Source organism: Pongo pygmaeus, chromosome 20 (genome assembly GCF_028885625.2).
Source record: "Pongo pygmaeus isolate AG05252 chromosome 20, NHGRI_mPonPyg2-v2.0_pri, whole genome shotgun sequence".
Classification (NCBI taxonomy): Eukaryota; Metazoa; Chordata; class Mammalia; order Primates; family Hominidae; genus Pongo; species Pongo pygmaeus.
Window position 1 is genome coordinate 62,488,553 of NC_072393.2, and position 21,338 is coordinate 62,509,890.

General features: G+C 43.0%; 2 protein-coding genes across 3 annotated transcripts in view; both read left to right on the top strand.

Annotated features, from left to right (window-relative positions):
- NLRP8 (NLR family pyrin domain containing 8) overlaps positions 1–6,548 on the top strand; it is a 39,393-nt gene extending 32,845 nt beyond the window's left edge. For both annotated transcript variants that reach the window (XM_054465613.1, XM_054465614.1), the window contains exon 10: positions 5,731–6,548. In XM_054465613.1, coding sequence (XP_054321588.1) covers positions 5,731–5,815 — 85 coding nt within the window. In that variant the 3' untranslated portion in view covers positions 5,816–6,548. The remainder of the gene's footprint in view (positions 1–5,730) is intronic.
- Positions 6,549–17,363: 10,815 nt separating this feature from the next.
- Positions 17,364–21,338, top strand: part of NLRP5 (NLR family pyrin domain containing 5) — a 61,931-nt gene continuing 57,956 nt past the window's right edge. The window contains 2 exon segments of the mRNA XM_054465503.1: positions 17,364–17,425; positions 20,836–21,215. Of these exon segments, the coding sequence (XP_054321478.1) occupies positions 17,364–17,425; positions 20,836–21,215 (442 nt within the window).

Below are 21,338 nucleotides of genomic sequence, written 5' to 3' on the forward strand. Positions count from 1 at the left end.
AGCTCAGTTTGGTTGCTTAATTCTGAAGACATTTTATTTCAAAAGCCAGAGCAGTTGGGATCTTCAACCTCCACCCTAGCAATCCCACTGCTAGGTATATACCCCAAAGAAATCAGTAAATCAGAGAGATATCTGCACTTCCATGTTTATTGCAGCACTATTCACAATAGCCAAGATTTGGAAGCACCTAAGTGTCCATCAACAGATGAATGGATAAAGAAAATGTGGTACTTATGCACAATGGAGTACTATTCAGCCATGAAAAAGGAACTTAAGTGTAGAAACGATGGTATCATAGAAACAGCACACTGGTGCTCAGGTATTGTTTTCTAAGTACTGTTCCTCATTAAAGGAACCAAGAATCTTCAGAGAAAGAGCTGACTCCGCAGTTGGTGCTGGGAATGTACAGAATGGGCCTGGAACATCTTGTGCCAGAAGTAAGACAATGCTCAGAGAACAATGGGGGCCAGGCCAGTGGCTTGCACCTGTAATCTCAGCACTGTGGGAGGTTAAGGTGGAGAGTTGCTTGAGCCCAAGAGTTAGCGACCAGCCTGGGCAACATAGGGAGTCCCCATCTACATTATAAATGTTTTACAAATCACCTGGGCATGATGGAGCATGCCTGTGGTCCCAGCTATTTGGGAGGCTGAAGTGGGAAGATCACTTGAGCCCAGAATCTCAAGGCTGCAGTGAGCCATGATGTATCACTGCACTCCAGCCTGGGCAACAGAGTGAGACGTTGTCTCTGAAAAATAATAATAATAATGGGGACATAGCAATAGGAACAAGGAGCCTGATTGAATGAGTTCCCACTGGCCAAATCTGGAATAATTTAATCATCAAACCAAATAATGGTAGAAATGTGGACGACAGTCGTGAGCCTCAGTTCTTGTCTTCATTTAAAAGAATTTAAACAACAGACACACAGCAAAGGAGATGCAGCAATTGCAAAAGGCAATTGCAAAAGAAAAAGAATATTTTGAAAGTAGTCCAGGTGCCGTGGCTCACTCCTGTAATCCCAGCATTTTGGGAAGCTGAGGCAGGTGGATCATCTGAGGTCAGGAGTTCAAGACCAGCCTGGCCAACGTGGTAAAACCCCGTCTCTACTAAAAATACAAAAATTAGCCGGGCGTGGTGGTGCATGCCTGTAGTCACAGGTACTCAGGAGGCTGAAGGCAGAATAACTTGAACCCAGGAGGTGGAGGTTGCAGTGAGGTGAGATTGTGCCACTGCACTACAGCCTGGGTGACAGAATAAGACTCGGTCTCAAAAAAAAAAAAAAAAAAAGCAAATAAATGAATGAAGAAATGTGGTGTCAGAGAAACCATCAGAAGGTGCTGAAACCAGTAGATGGAGACTCGATGTACTCACATGAGTCTTTAAGGTTCTCCCCCAGAAACTACATGTGAATTACAAAGTAACAGTAGTGGGAAAACAGGGTAGATAGTGCCTTAGCCAAGTGCTCAAAGTTAACATCACCAATAAGAAGACAAATGGATATCATGTGCCTGTGGATGGAACGTGCTGAGATAAACATGGCAGGGCCTCAGTGACATGACAGAATAAGAACACAAAGTCGGCAGGAATTATTTCAGATTCAGGAAGACCAACATAGTTGATGCAAAAAAAAAAAAAGTTGATAAAATTCAACATCAATTTATGATTTTTAAAAAACACTTGGCAGACTTGGAACCGATGGTGACTTATTTAATTTGAGGAAGGGCTTTAAAAAATTACTGCTAACGTGTTCCTTGGAGAATAGTGAAAATTCTTTCCCTAAGTTAAAAATGAGAGCAAAAAAACCCAACCAGTGTCCACAACTTTTATTTAACTTTGCACTGGAGGTCCTAGTCAGTGTAACAGGGCAACAAGAGGAATAATAAACACAACATTATAAAGATGGAAATAAAATTGTCATTTTTCACAAACAATATGATTACATATGTAGAACAAGAACTGATAATCCCGGTAAACCCAGGGGATTAAAAAATAATAATTAAAAAGTGAATTTAATAAGATCCCACACACAACAACTCGATATATGAAAATAAAATGTATTCCTATGTACTATTAAGCAGTTTTTAAAAGCATAACAAAATTTCTTTTATTCTGGTGTCAATAATCTCAAATAGGAATAAGCAATAACAGTTGTGGCCAGGTGCGGTGGCTCACGCCTGTAATTCCAGCACTTTGGGAGGCTGAAGCGGGTGGATCACCTGAGGTCAGGAATTTGAGACCAGCCTGGCCAACATGGAGAAACCCCATCTCTACTAAAAATACAAAATTAGCCGGGCGTGGTGGTGCATGCCTGTGGTCCCAGCTACTTTTGAGGCTGAGGCAGGAGAATCCCTTAAACCCAGGAGGTGGAGGTTGTGTTGAGCCGAGATCGCGCCATTGCACTCCAGCCTGGGCAACAAGAGCAAAACACTGTCTCCAAAAAAAAAAAAAAACAGTTGTGCCATGGCCAGGCCCAGTGGCTCACGCCTGTAATCCCATCCCTTTGGGAGGCCAAGTGGGGAGGATCACTTCGGCCCAGGAGGTCGAGGCTGTAGTAAGCTGTGCTTGCACCACTGCACTCCAGCCTGGGCAACAGAGTTAGACTCTGTCTCAAAAGAAAAAATTAAAGAATACCTAATAAATGGAGAAATATACAAACTTCATGAACAGGAACACTGTCTTTCAAAGATGACAATTTTCCTCGGCTGTATTCATAAAGTTATTGCAATTACCATAAAATTCCCAAAGTACTCTAGTGGAAATTTACAAGCAAATTCTAAAGTATATGAAGAAATGTGGCCAAGCGCGATGGCTCACGCCTGTAATCCCAACACTTTGGGAGGCCCAGGTGGGTGGATCACAAGGTCAGGAGTTCGAGACCAGCCTGACCAACATGGTGAAACCCCGTCTCTACTAAAGATACAAAAAATTAGCCAGGCGTGGTGGCAGGCGCCTGTAATCCCAGCTACTAGGGAGGTTGAGGCAAGAGAATCGTTTGAACTGGGGAGGCGGAGGTTGCAGTGAGCTGAGATCATGCCATTGCACTCCAGCCCAGGTGACAGTGCGAGACTCGTTCTCGAAAAAAAAAAAAAAAAAAGAAAAAGAAAAAAAAAGAAGTGTAAAGAGTTCAGGATAGCTAGCACAGTATGGTATTTTCCATGCATTTAATTAGAGATTGGAGAAATATACTAGGGAAACAGAATAGAGTCCAGAACAGAAGGTCACAAACATGATCACGTGACTTCTGACAACCTGACATTACAAAACACTAGGGAAAGGGTGGTATTTTAACAAATGGTGCTAAATTGATTGGTCATACGTGGAAGAAAAAAATCTGAATTCCTACCTCATACCATATACAAAATTAATTCCAAGTATAGTATAAATCTAAATATGAAAGGAAAGACACTACACTTTCTAAAAGTTAACTAATCAGAAGACCTTCATGACCTAAGGAGAGACTATAAATTTTAAAATGCATTCACCATAAATTCTTCAAATGGAATTTTCAAACACATTTGGCCAGGCACAGTGGCTCATGCCTGTAATCCCAGCACTTCGGGAGGCCGAGGTGGGTGGATCACCTGAGGTCAGGAGTTCGAGATCAGTTTGGCCAACATAGTGAAACCCCATCTCTAGTAAAAATTTGAAAATTAGCTGGGCGTGGTGGTACACACCTGTAGTCCCAGCTTCTCAGGAGGCTGAGGCAGGAGAATCCTTTGAACCCGGAGGCGGAGTTTGCACTGAGTACTCCAGCCTGGGTCACAGAGCAAGACTCCACATCAAAAGAACTAAAAATAAATACATGGGACTTTATCAAAAGTATAAACTTCTGTTTCAAGATTGCTAAGAGAGTATATTTCAAGTGTTCTCACCACAAAAAAATAAGTATTCAAGGCAACAGATGTGTTAGCTTGATTTAATCATTTGACATTGTATACGTAGAAGATCACACTGGACCCCAGGAAAATATACAATTATAATTTGTCAATACACAAAAAATAAAAAAAATGCCAAGTGCAACTTCCGGATTATGTAAAATAAGGGCACCCAACACACACACACTCTCACACACACACTCTATCATACACAGTCTCACACACACACTCTCTGTCTCTCTCACACATACTGTCTCTCACACACACCCTCTCACACACACACACTCTGTCTCACACACACTGTCTCTCTCACACACTCACACACACACTATCTCACACACATTCTCTCACACACATACACACTGTCTCTGCCTCACACATACACATTCTCTCTCACACACACACTCTCTCACACACACATGCACTCTCTCTCTCTCTCTCTCACACATACTCTCTCACACACACACTCTCTAACACACACACACACACACACACACACACACACACACTAATTGCTCCGGGACAGCCAGCTGAAGGCTGTAAGCATCTGGGCGCCCCGAGCACAGGTGTGTGGGGGTAAAGGCAGCCTCTTGCCAGCAGCAGCACCTGTAAGTGGTGCACACAGGTGCAGAAAAGTACCTGTTCCCTGGGGCTGGTGGTTCAGAGCCGGTTGCAGCCAATGAGCAGCAGCAACATCACTGGCTCAGCGCTCCCCAGGAACTATCGTCACGTGGGCATGGAGCTGGGCGCTCCCCAGGAACTATCGCCACGTGGGCGTGGAGCTGGGCGTGGCCTTCTTTTTTCCATGATTGCCAGCTGGCCCAGAGCTGGACCTGCTCTTGGAGGTGAGGTGTGAAGTTGGTGAATGTTCCTCCTGTCTTGCTCTCTGCCCTTCCTGCTTTTGTTCTCCACTGCTGATTAGAACCTGCATATTGAGTTTACTAGGTGCCCCCACCCTCTCCCTTCTGGCTGCTCAAAGCCCAGGACCAAAGGATTCCTCGAAAGAACAAAGTCCAGTTACCCCATTTTGCTGAAAAGATCTTCCTTTAAAACCTTATATTTACTTGGGATATTTAGGTAAGTCTCTCGTCCTTTTCAGACATTTGGTCTAAAATACTGTACAGAGGGCTGGGTGCAGTGGCTCACGCCTGTAATCCCAGCACTTTGGGAGGCCGAGGCAGGTGGATCATCCGAGGTCAGGAGATAGAGACCAGCCTGGCCAACATGGTGAAATCCTCATCTCTAACAACAGTACAAAAACGAGCCGGGCATAGTGGCATGTGCCTATAATCTCACCTTCTAGGGAGGCTGAGACAGGAAAATTGCTTGAACCCAGGAGGCAGAGGTTGTAGTGAGCCAAGGTCATGCCACTGCACTCCAGCCTGGGTGACAGAGTGAGACTTGGTCTCAAGTAAAAAATAAGAGTACAGAGTAGGGGGTACTGCAACTTGAATGTCGGGATTAGCTAATGTCTGGTCTGCATTTGGTAGGAGTCCAGAGGGTGTTATGGTGCTAATTGTGCAAATACTATGGTTAACCCTAACTTAGTTATTGAAATGTCATATAATTCTGACGGTGTTGTTTGTCCTGTTTACCAAGGGAGGAAGCTGAGCCCCAGATAAGTTAAATGGCTTGCCTGGGGTAGAAAGCGGCAAATCATTCAAAGCTGGGTCTGAGACTTCAAGCCCTGTAATCTTAACTGCTTCTTTCTAATCATTCAGGACACCTGCGTAGAAAGGTGAGGTGGGAGGGGTACGGTCTGTAGAAAAAGCATAGAGACAAAATGCAAGCTTAGGGAAGTCACTCATCCTCAGAAAATAACCTCAACCAGCAGCCTTCCTTTACCTCCCTCCAGCTGTAATCCTGCCTGGACTCGAATAATTAGCTTCTCCCCAACTCCTCACCCACCCGACTTCACGGGAGAAACTGACTGTGCCTAACCGAAATTAATCCTTACGCCATCCAGTCATTTTTCTCTGGGGTTTGATCAGTTCCCACTCTGTGACGACTGGGAAATACCGGGCGTTATCATCCCATATGCATTAACGCAATTTCCCCTGAAACAGAGCAACCCAGTCAACACCACAGAACCTCAGCTTCGAACCCTGGAGTGAGGACGGTGGTGCCCCTTGTATATTAATATGCTATGTAAGGCCGGGTGCAGTGGCTCATGCCTGTAACCCAGCACTTTGGGAGGTCGAGGTGGGCAGATTACCTGAGGTCAGGAGTTCCACACCAGCCTGGCCAACATAGTGAAGCCCCTCCCCTACTAAAAAAATACAAAAAATCAGCCGGGTGTGGTGGTGAGCACCTGTAAAACGGTGGTGAGCTGCTCGGGAGGCTGAGGCAGGAGAATCACTTGAACCTAGGAGGCAGAGGTTGCAGTGAGTTGAGATCACATCACTGCACTTCAGCTTGGGTGACAGAGCAAGACTGTCTCAAGAAGAAAAAAAAAATACATATACACACATATGTATGTATGTATATATGTGTGTGTGTGTGTGTATATATATATGCTATATAAAGTTGAAATGCTTTGAGTCACCTAAGACAGGATATAGACAAAGTCTTCATCATCTTCTTGCTGCTTCTACCTTTATTTATTCTCAGCTCTGAACTGAACGTATGAACCTGTTCAGTCACCTCATCCTAAAAATAAGATCACTGTCCCTAAACCATACTCATTTCCTTACCCAGTCGTGAGGTTTTTGTTGGTTTTTACAGCCCTGGTTCACGTCTTGGTCCTCTAGCCCCTTTAACAGATTGTGTAGTGTGGTAAGGGAAATGTTTAATTCAAATTATGTATATATAGAAGTGTTTAGATATGACAATCCGAAATTCATTCTCTCAAATAACCTTCTTTCTTAATTTCATTGCCTAAGTTGAGAGTCTTTGTCTTCTGTGTTTTGCTTTCAATTTCCATGTATTCAGGTGGTTTATGTTAACTCAGAAGGGGGAGAAAAACCTAGAAAACCTTAATTGTTCTGTGGTTGGGATGTAAGCTTTTAAACATGTGCTCAGAAATAAGTATTTTTCCATTTACCAATAGTCAATATTGTCCCTAAATATTTATAGGAATGTGTAGAAAAGCTTATTTTCTTGCTATGGTTCTATTTTGAGCAATACAGCACATAAACATCAATGTTCTATCATCAGTGTTCACGTGTACCTAGTTTTTTGGTCTTCCATGGATGGGTAATGGTAAGAATACGTCCATTGTTTTGGTGAAATTCATTTATGTCTACTTGGCTTCTACTAAAATGATTTTTTAATGGGAGGTACTTTTTAGTATTTGGTGATTTTTGGTGTGTGTGTGCGTGTGTGTTAGACAAAGTCTCTCTTTTGCCCAGGCTGGAGGGCAATGGCGTGATCTCTGCTCACTGCAACCTCCACCTCCCATGTTCAAGCAATTCTCCTGCCTCAGCCTCCTGAGTAGCTGGGATTACAGGCGCCTGCCACCAAGTCTGGCTAATTTTCATATTTTTAGTAGAGACGGGGTTTCCCCATGTTGCCCGGGCTGGTCTCGAACTCTTGACCTCAGGTGATCCACCCACCTTAGCCTCCCAAAGTTCTGGGATGACAGGCGCGAGCCACTGCGCCTGGCCTTTTTCAGTATTAATTTGAAAGAGCAGCAATACTAGAAGTTGTGGCAGGAAGTGTGTCCTTCCCTGCCTCCTTGGTATCTCCTGCCTGTTTTCTGCTCATCACCAAAAGACGTTCTGCACACGTGTGTGGTGTTAAGAGCCTTACAGATGGGGCAGCTTTCTGTGCTGATTCTTGTGCATTTTTAAGGATGCAGGGCATGTTGGTGCTTAAATTAACCCACCTGTTATTCGACTCCTAAATGGTCTTCAGTCTTGCTGTTTTACACAAGGCTGGGTCTAATTGTATTTAAAATGGATAAAGATTGCTAAAGTACCGTCCAAAAAGATGGCACCCATTTACACTTCGACTAATGTAGGAGGACGTTTTCCTTCACCCATCACAAAGCAGGGTCCGGTCACGCATCGTGGATATTGTCAGCCTCACATGTCAAACGTGGTACATCATTTTGGCTATTTACCTTATCAGTAATAACATTGTTTTTTTAAAGTGCATTTAAAAGTCGTGCAGTTTCCCTTTTTTTTTTTTTTTTTTTTTTTTTTTTTGAGACAGTGTCTTACTCTATGCCCAGGCTGGAGTGCAATGGTGCAATCTCGGCTCACTGCAACCTCTGCCTCCTGGGTTCAAGCAATTCTCCTGCCTCGGCCTCCCGAGTAGCTGGGACTATAGGCACACGCCACGATGCCCGGCTAATTTTTGTATTTTTAGTAGAGATGGGGTTTCACCATGTAGACCAGGCTAATCTCAAACTCCTGACCTCAGGTGATCCACCTGCCTCAGGATCCCAAAGTGCTGGGGTTACAAAAGTCATATGCAGTTTTTTAACTCTTCAAAATCCTTCTAATAGGCTGGGCACAGTGGCTCGTGCCTATAATCCCAGCACTTTGGGAGGCCAAGGCAGGTGGATCATCTGAGGTCAGGGGTTTGAGAGCAGCCTGACTAACATGGCGAAATCCCCCGTCTACTAAAAATACAAAAATTAGGCCGGGCGCAGTGGCTCACGCCTGTAATCCTAGCACTTTGGGAGGCCGAGGTGGGTGGATCACGAGGTCAAGAGATCGAGACCATCTTAGCTAACGCAGTGAAACCCCGTCTCTACTAAAAATACAAAAAATTAGCTGGGCGTGGTGGTGGGTGCTTGTAGTCCCAGCTACTCGGGAGGCTGAGGCAGGAGAATGGGGTGAACCCGGGAGGCGGAGCTTGCAGTGAGCCGAGATGCGCCACTGCCTTCCAGCCTGGGCGACAGAGCGAGACTGTCTCAAAAAGAAAAAAAGCCGGGTATGGTTGAGGGTGTCTGTAATCCCAGCTACTGGGGAGGTTGAGGCAGGAGAATCACTTGAACCCAGGAGACGGAGATTGCAGTGAGCTGAGATCATATCACTGTACTGTAGTCTGGGCAACAAAAGCAAAACTCCATCTCAAAAAAAAAAAATCCACTGAGCTGTTGATCATTATCGTGGGTTGGAAGAGCTGTTTACGTAATGCATGCTTCGTCATAGTCTCAAATTTATTTGCAGCAGTTTTTTCAGGGAGACTTTAAAGATTTGTTTGTTTTTCTGGAGTGAGGAGTGTACTGTATTGAATTAATCTGTCATCTTGTCTCTTTTATACCATTCGATTGAGACCTATTCCATTTGCTCATTACTTTGGGGGCTAAATGTAAAGTAGGAATTCATGAACATAAATATTTCAAAATTTAGCACATCTGTGTGCAGCCCCCGGAAATGGTGACTTTCTATCGTAGATGTTAAAGTCCAGCCTAGAGATCAACAGAGTGAATATCATTCTTCTTAGAATCCTCTTGTCTAGTTTTGGCTTTTCATAAAAACATTGAGTTTCTTGTCCTGATAAAAATATCAGCAGGACTTCTTGGATGATGATATACTGATGAAGGATCACTGATGTGTTGGGAATCTGCCTCTGCCTCACCACATCAAGCTTTTATCTAGCAGCCGCATTTTAAAGCTCTTAAAACAGATATGCCGCTTTTCTAAATTATGCACATTTCTTACCTCTATAGTTGCTGTTCATTTGATTTCATATTTAAATGGTTATTAGATTTTGTGTGGGATTTTATAGTTACATTTGTTACCAGCCCAATTTAATAACTGCATATAATTTAAAATTGTTCGAGTAATTTATTAGGCATACATACCTACATACAAATGTTAACTTTCACCTTTTTTCCACTTTTATATCTCTTCTTTATGTGATTGCTTTCCTACCAAATATAAATTAGGTAAATATAAATAATAGTGGAATATCAAATATAAAGAATAGTGGAGAGAGTACAAAACTAAACAGAAGTACTGACAGCTAACATTCTTTTTTCAAGCTTTTAGTTTTGGGGGTACATGTGAAGGTTTGTTACGTAGGTAAACTTGTGTCATGCGGGTTTGTTATACAGCCTATTTCCTCACCCAGGTATTAAGCCCAGTACCCAGTCGTTATTGTTTTTCTGCTTCTCACCCTCCTCCCACCCTCCAACCTCAAGTAGACCCCAGTATCTGTTGTTCCCCTCTTTGTGTTCATGTGTTCTTATTTAGCTCCCACTTATAAGTGAGAACATGTGGTATTTGGTTTTCTGTTCCTGTCTTAGTTTCCTTAGGATGATGGCCTCCGGTTCCATCCATGTTCCCACAAAAGACATGATCTCATTCTTTTTTATGGCTGCATAGTATTCCATGGTGTACATGTACCACATTTTCTTTATCCAATCTGTCCTTGATGGGCATTTAGGTTGACTCCATGTCTTTGCTATTGTGAATAGTGCTGCAGTGAACATTTGCGTGCATATGTCTTTGTGGGAGAATGCTTTATATTCCTCTTAGTATATATACCCAGTAATGGGATGGCTGGGTCCAATGCTACTTCTGCTTTTAGCTCTTTGAGGAATCTCCACACTGCTTTCCACAATAGCTGAACTGATTGACACTCCCATCAACAGTGTATAAGCATTCCATTTTTTCCTGCAACCTCAGCAGCATCTGTTTTTTGACTTTTTAATAATGACAGCTAACATTCTTATGGGATTCTCTGTAGGGCTTGTGTGTCAAATCTAGCCCATTGCCCATTTTTGTAAATAAAGATTTATTGGAACACAGCTTTTCTCCTTTGTTGACAAATTGTCTACAACTGCTTTCACAGCACAGGAGCAGCTAAGTAGTGGTGCCAGAGAGCAAATGGCCCCAAAGCCGAAAATGCCTGGCTCCTTTTGGGAGATTTGCTGACCCCTGATCTTTGTCAAAAATAGATACATTTGCTGCAGGTTTTTCCTGTATTTTAGTTGACACATAACTGTACATATTCATGGAGGGATTTTTGTTTTGGTTTTTGGTTTTTTTAGATGGGTTTTTGCTCTTGTTGCCCAGGCTGGAGAGCAATGGTGCGATCTTAGCTCACCACGACCTCTGCCTCCAAGGTTCAAGCGATTCTCCTGCCTCAGCCTCCCAAGTAGCTGGGATGACAGACATGTGCCACCATGCCCAGCTAATTTTGTATTTTTAGTAGAGACTTCTGGTAGTTTCACCATGTTGGTCAGGCTGGTCTCGAACTCCCGACCTCAGATGATCCACCCGCCTTGGCCTCCCAAAGTGCTGGGATTACAGGTGTGAGCCACCGTGCCCGGCCCAAAAGTGGTATTTTGATACCTGTATACAATGTGGCATGATCAAATCAGGGTGCTTAGCATATTCATCACCCCAAACATTTGTTGTGAACACTCAGTCCTCCCTTCTAGCTTTTGAGAATAGACAATAAGTTACATTCACCATATTCACCTTCAGTGCTGCAGAACACCTGCACCCATTTCTCCCATCTACCTGTAATCTTAGCACCCATGAGCCATCCTCTCCCCATCCTCCCCTCCTCCCCTTGCCAGCCTCTAATACAATTATATCCCCTGCTTCCACGGTCCCATTTGCTCCGTTTAACTCCCACATATGAGTAAAATACATGCAGTGTTTCATTTTTCCGTGCCTGGTTTATTTTGCTTCACACAATGAACTACAGGCTCATCCATGTTGTCACAAATGGCAGGATTTTTTGAAGGCTGAATCATGATCATGTTCCCTTGTGTGTACCACGCTTTCTTTATCCATTTGTCTGCTGATGGACAGTTAGGTAGCTTACATATCTTAGCTATTGTGAATAGTGGGGTGGTAAACATGAGAGTACTGACATGCCTTTGATATACTTCGGGTAAATCACCAGATCACTGGATCATAGGGTATTAATCTATTTTCAGTTTTTTGAGACCCCTCTACACTGTTTTCCATAATGGCTGTGCTAATTTACATTTCTACCAACAGTGGAAAGTAGTTTCTTTCTCTGCATCCTTGCCAGCATTTATTTTTTGTCTTTTTTGATAATAGCCATTCCAACTAGAGGGAAATGCAAATCAAAACCACAGTGAGATTGTGATGATGAGTAATGCTGAATCTCTTTTCATATCTGTTGGTCATTTGGATGTCTTTTGAGAAATGTCTGTTCAGGTTTTTACCCACTTCTTAAACGGATTACTTGGAGTTTTGCTATACAGTTGTTTGAGTTCCTCGTATATTCTGGGTATTAGTTCCTTGCCAGATCATTATTTTGCAAATATTTTCTCCCATTCTGCAGGGTTTTTTTGGGAGGGGGGACAGAGTCTTGTTCTGTCACCAGGCTGGAGTACAGTGGCACCATCTCAGCTCACTGCAACCTCCAACTCCCTAGTTCAAGTGATTCTCCTGCCTCAGTGTCCCCAGTAGCTGGGATTTCAGGCATGTGCCACCACACCCAGCTAATTTTTGTATTTTTAGTAGAGATGGAGTTTCACCATGTTGGCCAGGATGGTCTCGATCTCCTGACCTCATGATCCACCTGCCTCGGCCTCCCAAAGTGCTTGGGTTACAGGCGTGAGCCACCACGTATTTCTATTGGTCTATTTTTGCTTTTGTTGCCTGTCCTTTTGAAGCCTTAGCCACAAAATATTTGCCTTGACCTAGTATTCAGAAGAGCTTTCCCTATGTTTTCTTCTGGTAGTTTTATTGTTTCAAGTCTTATGTTTAAGTACTTAATCTATCTTGAGTTGATTTTTGTACACGGTGAGAGACAGGGGTCTAGTTTCATTCTGCATATGGTTATACAGTTTTCTCAGTACCACTTATTGAACACAGTGCACTTTCCCTAATCTTGGTGTCTTTGAAAATGAGTTGGATGAGCTCATGCCCTTTGTAGGGACATGGATGAAGCTGGAAACCATCATTCTGAGGAAACTATCGCAAGGACAGAAAACCAAACACCTCATGTTCTCACTCATAGGTGGGAATTGAACAATGAGAACACTTAGACACAGGGTGGGGAACATCACACACTAGGGCGTGTCATAGGGTGCAGGGATGGGGGAGGGATAGCATTAGGAGAAATACCTAATGCAAATGATGAGTTAATGGGTGCAGCAAACCAACATGGCACATGTATACCTATGTAACAAACCTGCACATTGTGCACATGTACCCTAGAAATTAAAGTATTAAAAAAAATTTTTAAATATTCTAACAAGTCCTGAGCAATACATTAAAAAAGAAAGAGTTGACTGTAAATATATGGATTTCTGAATTATCTGTTCCGTTGGTCTATGTCTGTTTTCATGACAGTGCCATGCTGTTTTGGTTACTATAGCTTTGTGAAGTCAGGTAATACGCCTCCAGGTTTGTTCTTTTTGCTCAAAATTGTTTGGGCTATTTGGGATCTTTTGTGGTTCTATACAAATCTTAGGATTGTTTTTCTATTTCTGTGAAGAATGTCGTTGGTGTTTTGATAGGGATTGCATTGAATCTGTAGATTGCTTTGGGTAGGATGGCCATTTTAACAACATTCTTCTAATCCATGAGCATTAGATGTCTCCATTTTTATCTATCCTCTTCAATTTTTTTCAGTATTCTGTGGTTTTTACTATAGATATTTCTTACCTCCTTAGTTAAATTTATTTCTAGGTACTTTTTTGTAGCTATTATAAAGGACATTGCTTTCTTTTTCAGCTAGTTCATTATTGGTGTTTAGAAATGCTACTGTTTTTATGTTGATTTTTGCATCATACTGAGTTCATTTACTATATAAAAACTTGCATCATACTGAAAAATTTATCCAAAAATCAACATTTTTGTATGTTGATTCCACAACTTTACTGAATTCCTTTATTAGTTCTCCGTCTTTTGGTGGAATCTGTAGGCTTTTCTAAATGTAAGACTGTATTGCCTGCAAACAAGAACAATTTGACGACTTCTCCAATTTTGATGTCCTTTGTTTCTTTTTCTTCCCTAATTGCTCTGGCTAAGACTTCCAGTACTGTGTTAAATAGGAGTGGTGGAAGTGGGCACCCTGTGTGCCAGTTCTTAGAGGAGAGGCTTTCTTCTTTTCCACATACAGTATAATGCTAGCTGTGGGTTTGTCATACATGGCCTTTATTGTTCTGAGTTATGTTTCTTCTGCGTTTTATCATAAAGGGATGTTGAATATTTTTTTCTTTGTTCGTCTTTTCTTTTATACTTTAAGTTCTAGGGTACATGTGCACAACGTGCAGGTTTGTTACATATGTATACATGTGCCCTGTTGGTGTGCTGCACCCATTAACTCATCATTTACATTAGGTATATCTCCTAATGCTCCCTCCCCCCTCCCCCCACCCCACAACTGTCGCCGGTGTGTGATGTTCCCCTTCCTGTGTTCAAGTGTTCTCATTGTTCAGTTCCCACCTATGAGTGAGAACATGCGGTGTTTGGTTTTCTGTCCTTGTGATAGTTTGCTCAGAATAATAATTTCCAGCTTCATCCATGTCCCTACGAAGGACATGAACTCATCCTTTTTTATGGCTGCATAGTATTCCATGGTGTATATGTGCCACATTTTCTTAATCCAGTCTATCATTGATGGACATTTGGGTTGGTTCCAAGTCTTTGCTATTGTGAATAGTGCCACAATAAACATACATGTGCATGTGTCTTTATAGCAACATGATTTATAATCCTTTAGGTATATACCCAGTAATGGGATGTCTGGGTCAAATGGTATGTCTAGTTCTAGATCCCTGAGGAATTGTCACGCTGACTTCCACAATGGTTGAACTAGTTTACAGTCCCACCAACAGTATAAAATGTTCCTATTTCTCCACTTCCTCTCTAGCACTTGTTGTTTCCTGACTTTTTAGTGATCGCCATTCTAACTGGTGTGGGATGGTATCTCATTGTGGTTTTCATTTGCATTTCTCTGATGGCCAGTGACGATGAGCATTTTTTCATGTGTCTGTTGCCTACATAAATATCTTCTTTTGAGAAGTGTCCGTTCATATCCTTTGCCCACTTTTTGATGGGGTTGTTGTTTTTCTTGTAAACGTTAAATTTCATCAAATGCTTTTCTGCATGTCTTGATGATCGTGTGGTTTTTGTCCTTTAGTCTGCTGATGAACCACCCTTGCAACCCTGAGATGAATCCCACTTGATCATGGGGAATGATCTTTTTGATGTGTTCTTAGATTTGGTTAGCTACAATTTTGTCGAAGATTTTTGCATCTATGTTCATGAGAGATGTTGGCCTGTAGTTTTCTTTTGTGTGTGTCCTTTTCTGGTTTTGGTATCAGGACAATGTTTGGTTCATAGAATGAGGAAGAATTCCCTCCCCTTCAATTCTCGGAATATTTTGAGAAGAATTGGTATAAGTTCTGTAAAAGTGTAAAAGGTAGCTGGGCATGGTGGCTCATGCCTGTAATCCCAGCACTCTGGGAGGCCAAGGTGGGCAGATTACTTGAGGACAGGAGTTCAAGACCAGCCTAGCCAACATGGTAAAACCCCATCTCTACCAAAAATACCAAAATACTAAAAATTTTGATTAAAATACCAAAAAATTAGCTGGGTGTGGTGGCTGGCACCCGTAATTCCAGCTACTTGGGAGGTCGAGGCAGGAGGATCACTTGAGCCCAGAAGGCAGCAGTTGCAGTGAGCTGAGATTGCACCACTGCACTCCAGCCTGGGTGACAGAGCAACACTCTATCTCAAAAAAAAAAAAAAATTAATTTGAAGAATATCTAGTCCTAGTTTGTAAAGTGTTTCTGTTGATACTATTTATACATCCATTGAAGCTGTATATTTTTTTATTCTCTGAATGTTGAAGGTAGGGAGCAGGAAGTACTATCTACTCTTACAAACCGTTTTATCATAATCAAAATAATCAAAACAATCAGGGTAGCACACACACACAAAGAAAACATCTTTTCCTGGAGGGTAGGTAGGTTAATGAAAACCTTTCCTCTTTTAATGAAATTAAGTAGGAATTCCAAGGATTGAATTAGATTTATCTTATCTCAGTCCTGAATTTCAGACATTCTAAAATTATAAAAATATAAGAAAGCAGGTGTAGTGGTGTGTGCCTGTAGTCCCAGCTACTTTGGGAGTCTGAGGCAGGAAGATCACTTGAGCCCAGGAGTTCAAGGCTATATGGTGAGCTATGATAGTCACTGCACTCCAGCCTGGGGGACAGAGTGAGACCCTGTTTCTAAAAATATATATAAGGCAGGGTGTGGTGGCTCACACCTGTAATCCCAGCACTTTGGGAGGCCGAGGCGGGTGGGCCACAAGGTCAGGAGTTTGAGACCAGCCTGGCCAACCTAGTGAAACTGTGTCTCTACTAAAAATACAAAAAATTAGCTGGGCATGGTGACAGGTGCCTGTAATCCCAGCTACTCGGGAGGCTGAGACAGGAGAATTGCTTGAACCCAGGAGGCGGAGGTTGTAGTGAGTTGAGATTGTGCCACTGTACTCCAGCCTGGGCAACAATGCAAGACTTCGTCTCAAAATATATATGTGTGTATGTGTGTACGTATACATACACACATACACACATATATACACGTATATATATACACACATGTATATATATAATAATACATACACATACACACTTTAGCCTCACCTGCAGATTCACAAATTGAAGCAATCCTAAATCCACTTTTATTTTTAATTGACAATAATAGTATATATTTGCGGGGTACAATGCGATGTTTTGATACACGTATACATTGTAGAAAAAAGCTAACATGTCCATCACCTTAGTTACTTTTTGTGGTGAGGATGTTTAAAATCTACTTTGAGCAATTTTGGAGCATATATTAATAATACATCTTTTCTTGAATTCCATGCATCATTATTAACTCTAGTTGCCATGCTGTGCAGGGGATCCCTAAAACTCATTTCTCTGACTGAAACTTGTTTGTACCTTTTCATCAATATTTCCTTTTTCCCCATTTTATCCCCCAGTCTCTGGCAACCACCATTTTTCTCTCTGCCGCTATGAATTTGATTGTTTTAGAATCCACACAATTGAGATCCTACTAAATCTCTTTTTTTTTTTTTTTTTTTTTTTTGAGAGAGTTTTGCTCTTGTTGTCCAAGCTGGAGTGCAGTGCCGCAATCTTGGCTCACTGCAACCTCTGCCTCCCAGGTTCAAGTGATTCTTCTGCCTCAGCCTCCTGAGTAGCTGGGGTTACAGGTGTGCGCCACCATGCCTGGCTAATTTTTTGTATTTTTAGTAGAAATGGGGTTTCACCATGTTAGCCAGGCTGGTCTCGACCTCCTGACTTCAGGTGATCTGCCCACCTTGGCAGTAGCATCTTAAGCCTGAGCACTTGTGTACCATAACATACTCTTCTGCTCAGGACGTCTCGGTCTGGCAGGTAGCTTTAGAGCAGGTGGTGTTCAGGGTTCCCATGCATGCTCTGTGCCAGCCCTTCCGACCGCCTCACTTGTTGCTTCACTGAAACCTCACAGTAACCCTTGAAGAGGCAGGTACTCTGATTTCGAGCTTCCAGAGGAGAGCCCAGCCTTAGATGTTCAGTTACTTTCCATGGGGATGTATCATGAAGATTGCAGGAGGACTTGAACTTGGAGCTGTCGCTCTGCTCTGAGCATCACCACGTGAGTTGACAGCCTCTTAGAGTTGAGTTACCTATGAGGAAACTGACCCTCAGCCTTGCTACCATGACACATGGATCTAGTCCCCTGCCCTCGCTGCTGTCTGCTGCAATGTTGTTAGCAATCTATTATAGCATAACACTCCCCGGGGTAGAAAGAAAGTGAAAGAATGTAGGAAAAAGCCTATTAGCTTCTCCAGGGAGGTGGTCAACCCATGACAGTTGTCCAGGGACTGCCACCTCTCCACTGTTTTCAATGACAATTCTCCAAGGACTGCGACCTCTCCACTCTTCAGTAACAGTTGTCCAGGGACTGCCACCTCTCCACTCTTTTGAATGACAGTTGTCCAGGAAATGCCACCTCTCTAATCTTTTCAATGACAGTTGTCCAGGGATGGCCACCTCTCCACTCTTTTCAATGACAGTTTTCCAGGGACGGCCACCTCTCCACTCTTCTCAATGACAATTGTCCAGGCATGGCCACCTCTCCGCTCTTCTCAATGACAGTTGTCCAGGGACTGCCACTTCTCCACTCTTTTCAATGACAGTTGTCCAGGGACGGCCACCTCTCCACTCTTCTCAATGACAGTTGCCCAGGCACGGCCACCTCTCCGCTCTTCTCAATGACAGTTGTTCAGGGACTCCTACCTCTCCACTCTTTTCAATGACAATTGTCCAGGAACTGCTACCTTGCCACTCTTTTCAGAGGCCCTTCCTATAAAGAGGATATTCATGATAACATGTTTCCTGTGTCCCAGGGGAAAACGTGTACCCACATATATCACCTCATGTTTTGTTTTTTGTTTTTTTTGAGACAGAGTCTCGCTCTGTCACCCAGGCTGGAGTGCAGTGGCACGATCTTGACTCACTGCAAGCTCTGACTCCCGGGTTCACGCCATTGTCCTGCCTCAGCCTCCCGAGTAGCTGGGACTACATGCACCCGCCACCACACCCGGCTAATTTTTTGTATTTTTAGTAGAGACGGGGTTTCACGGTGTTAGCCAGGATGATCTCGATCTCCTGACCTCGTGATCCGCCCACTTTGGCCTCCCAAAGTGCTGGGATTACAGGTGTGAGCCACCGCACCCAGCCACCTCATCTTGTAAAGCATATTAAGTTACTAAATCAGAACAGGGTTAGAAATATTCAAACTTGGTTGGGTGTGGTGGCTCACGCCTGTAATCTCAGCACTTTGGGAGGCCCAGGCTGGTGGATCATGAGGTCAAGAGATCGAGACCATCCTGGGCAACATGGTGAAACCCCGTCTCTACTAAAAACACAAAAATTAGGCCTGGTGGTGCATGCCTGTAATCCCAGCTACTTGGGAGGCTGAGGCAGGAGAATCAATCGAACCCAGGAAGCAGAGGTTGCAGTGAGTAGAGATCACACCAGTGCACTCCAGCCTGGCGACAGAGCGAGACTCCATCAAAAAGAAAAAAAAAAAAGAAAATATTCAAATTTGGCTGGGCGCAGTAGCTCATGCCTGTGATCCCAACACTCTGGGAGGCCAGGGCAAGAGGATTACTTGAGCCCAGGAGTTTGAAACCAGCCTGGGCAACATAGTGAGACCTTTTCTCTACTTTTTTTTTTTTAAAAAAAAAAAAGGCCTAGCACAGTGATAGCAAGCCTGTGGTCGCAGCTACTAGGAAGGCTGAGGCGGGAAGATTGCTTCAGCCCAGGAGTTTGAGGCTGCAGTGAGCTGTGACTGCACCACTGTACTCCAGCCTGGGCAACAGCAAGACTCAGTCATTTAAAAAAAAAATTGAGCTTATTAAATGGATTTTAGCTACCATGACATCTCTAGGCTCTTGTCTCCCACCTCTACCCTCCTTTAAATATTTTCTTCTGTGTATTTTATAATTTTTCTTCTGACGCTCCTAATTAATTGAAGTAATCTCAGCAAGCCCATCGTAAAACTTTCCCATGGAAAGACTGGTAGGCAGAAGGAAAGACAGGGGCTAACTACTGGGGAAAAGTTTGTCCCTGCAGGTCAAGGGAATATAAAGCAGGTGCCCCGTCTAATCAAGCAGAGCCAAAAATCAGTGTTAACAGAAACCCTGCAGGCTGATTTTTACCTTGGTGGGATGCTTCCAGTTCCAGGGAGGTGACATGACAGGACCTTACTGTGTATCTGCAAGTTTAGCTCAAAAACTATAAATGCACAGATGTCAAGCAAGGATGACCTCACACCAATACTGCCCCTCAGAAAATGACAAGCTGCTGTCTACCTGAGTCTTAAAATGTTTTATTACGTGGTATTCCTTCGATTGCTTTGTTGTCTACCACAAAGTAATGGTGGAGGAAAACAAGATTTGCTCAAACTGGCCAACCAGTACTGGCTGTCACTATTTATAGAGCTCTTATAATGACAAAAAATAAATAAAAGGAAATTTGAGAGATTTAGGAATTATTCCTGGGGCCTTACAACAACTGCTACATTTTGATGTCATCATAGACCAGGCTTCTAGACAACTTGGAGAGGTAATTCATAGCAGATGTCCTAGATGTGCACCTATAAAATGAGTTAGCAGGTAGGGATAGAATTGGTCCTGATGGTGACTTACAACATTAATCTTTTCATGTGCTCATTAGCCATTTGCATAGCTTCTTTGAAGAAATGGATATTCAGACCCTTTGCCCATATTAAATTGGATTGTCTCCCTATTAGTGCATGTATATTATCTAGATATAAATCCCTTATCAGATATGACTTTCAAGTATTTATCAGTTTATTTTTACGCCAAAACTGTTTACTGTGTTTATGGAACCTGATGTTAACAGGTGTAACAGAAATCAACTGATCTAAGACCCCTGTAACTGGTTACTAGTAACTGGTAGGAATCTATTTGCCAGTGGTTTGTTTGTTTTTTGAGACGGAGTTTCAATCTTGTCCAGGCTGGAGTGCAATGGCTCAGTCTCGGCTCACTGCAACCTTCGCCTTCCAGATTCAAGCGATTCTCCTGCCTCAGACTCCTGAGTAGCTGGGATTACAGGCATGTGCCACCACTCCTGGCTAATTTTTTTTATATTTTTAATAGAGATGGAGTTTCACCATGTTGGCCAGGCTAGTCTCGAACTCCTGACCTCAAGTGATCCACTTGCCTTGGCCTCCCAAAGTGCTGGGATTACAGGCGTGAGCCACTGCACCCGGCCATTGCCAGTGTTTTTGAGTATGACATACTAGCCAAGAGCATCTGTGGCATACATGTCCAATTTTATTCTAAGATGCTGTTTGGGAACTAAGGGTACAGACAACAAAATGTCCCAGCACTGATGTTCCAGTAACAGGATAAACAGATGCTGTGGCAACAAATGCTTCGTCCATGAAGAATTGAAAAGAGAGAAGGCTGTTCATCTAGTGAGGTGATTGACATTAGTTGTATCAACTTGAGAATTTGCTGCAAGATCCTCTTTTGAGTCTTGTCACTCTTTCCACAGGTCCTACTTGCTCCATATTACCGAAGAATCCACTTTTCCCCAAAAACCTGAGTTCTCAGCCTTGTATCAAGATGGAAGGAGACAAATCGCTCACCTTTTCCAGCTACGGGCTGCAATGGTGTCTCTATGAGCTAGACAAGGAAGAATTTCAGACATTCAAGGAATTACTAAAGAAGAAATCTTCAGAATCGACCACATGCTCTATTCCACAGTTTGAAATCGAGAATGCCAATGTGGAATGCCTGGCACTCCTCTTGCATGAGTATTACGGAGCGTCGCTGGCCTGGGCTATGTCCATTAGCATCTTTGAAAATATGAACCTGCGAACCCTCTCGGAGAAGGCACGGGATGACATGAAAAGTAAGCGAGACTTGGGGCAAGTCTAGGGCAGGGGAGGTGATTTCAGGTTCTCATGGGAACAGGGAAGAATAATTGTTCAGTAACCGGGTCCATCTCTGCAGTGTGAGTCTGAGCTGTGAGAAG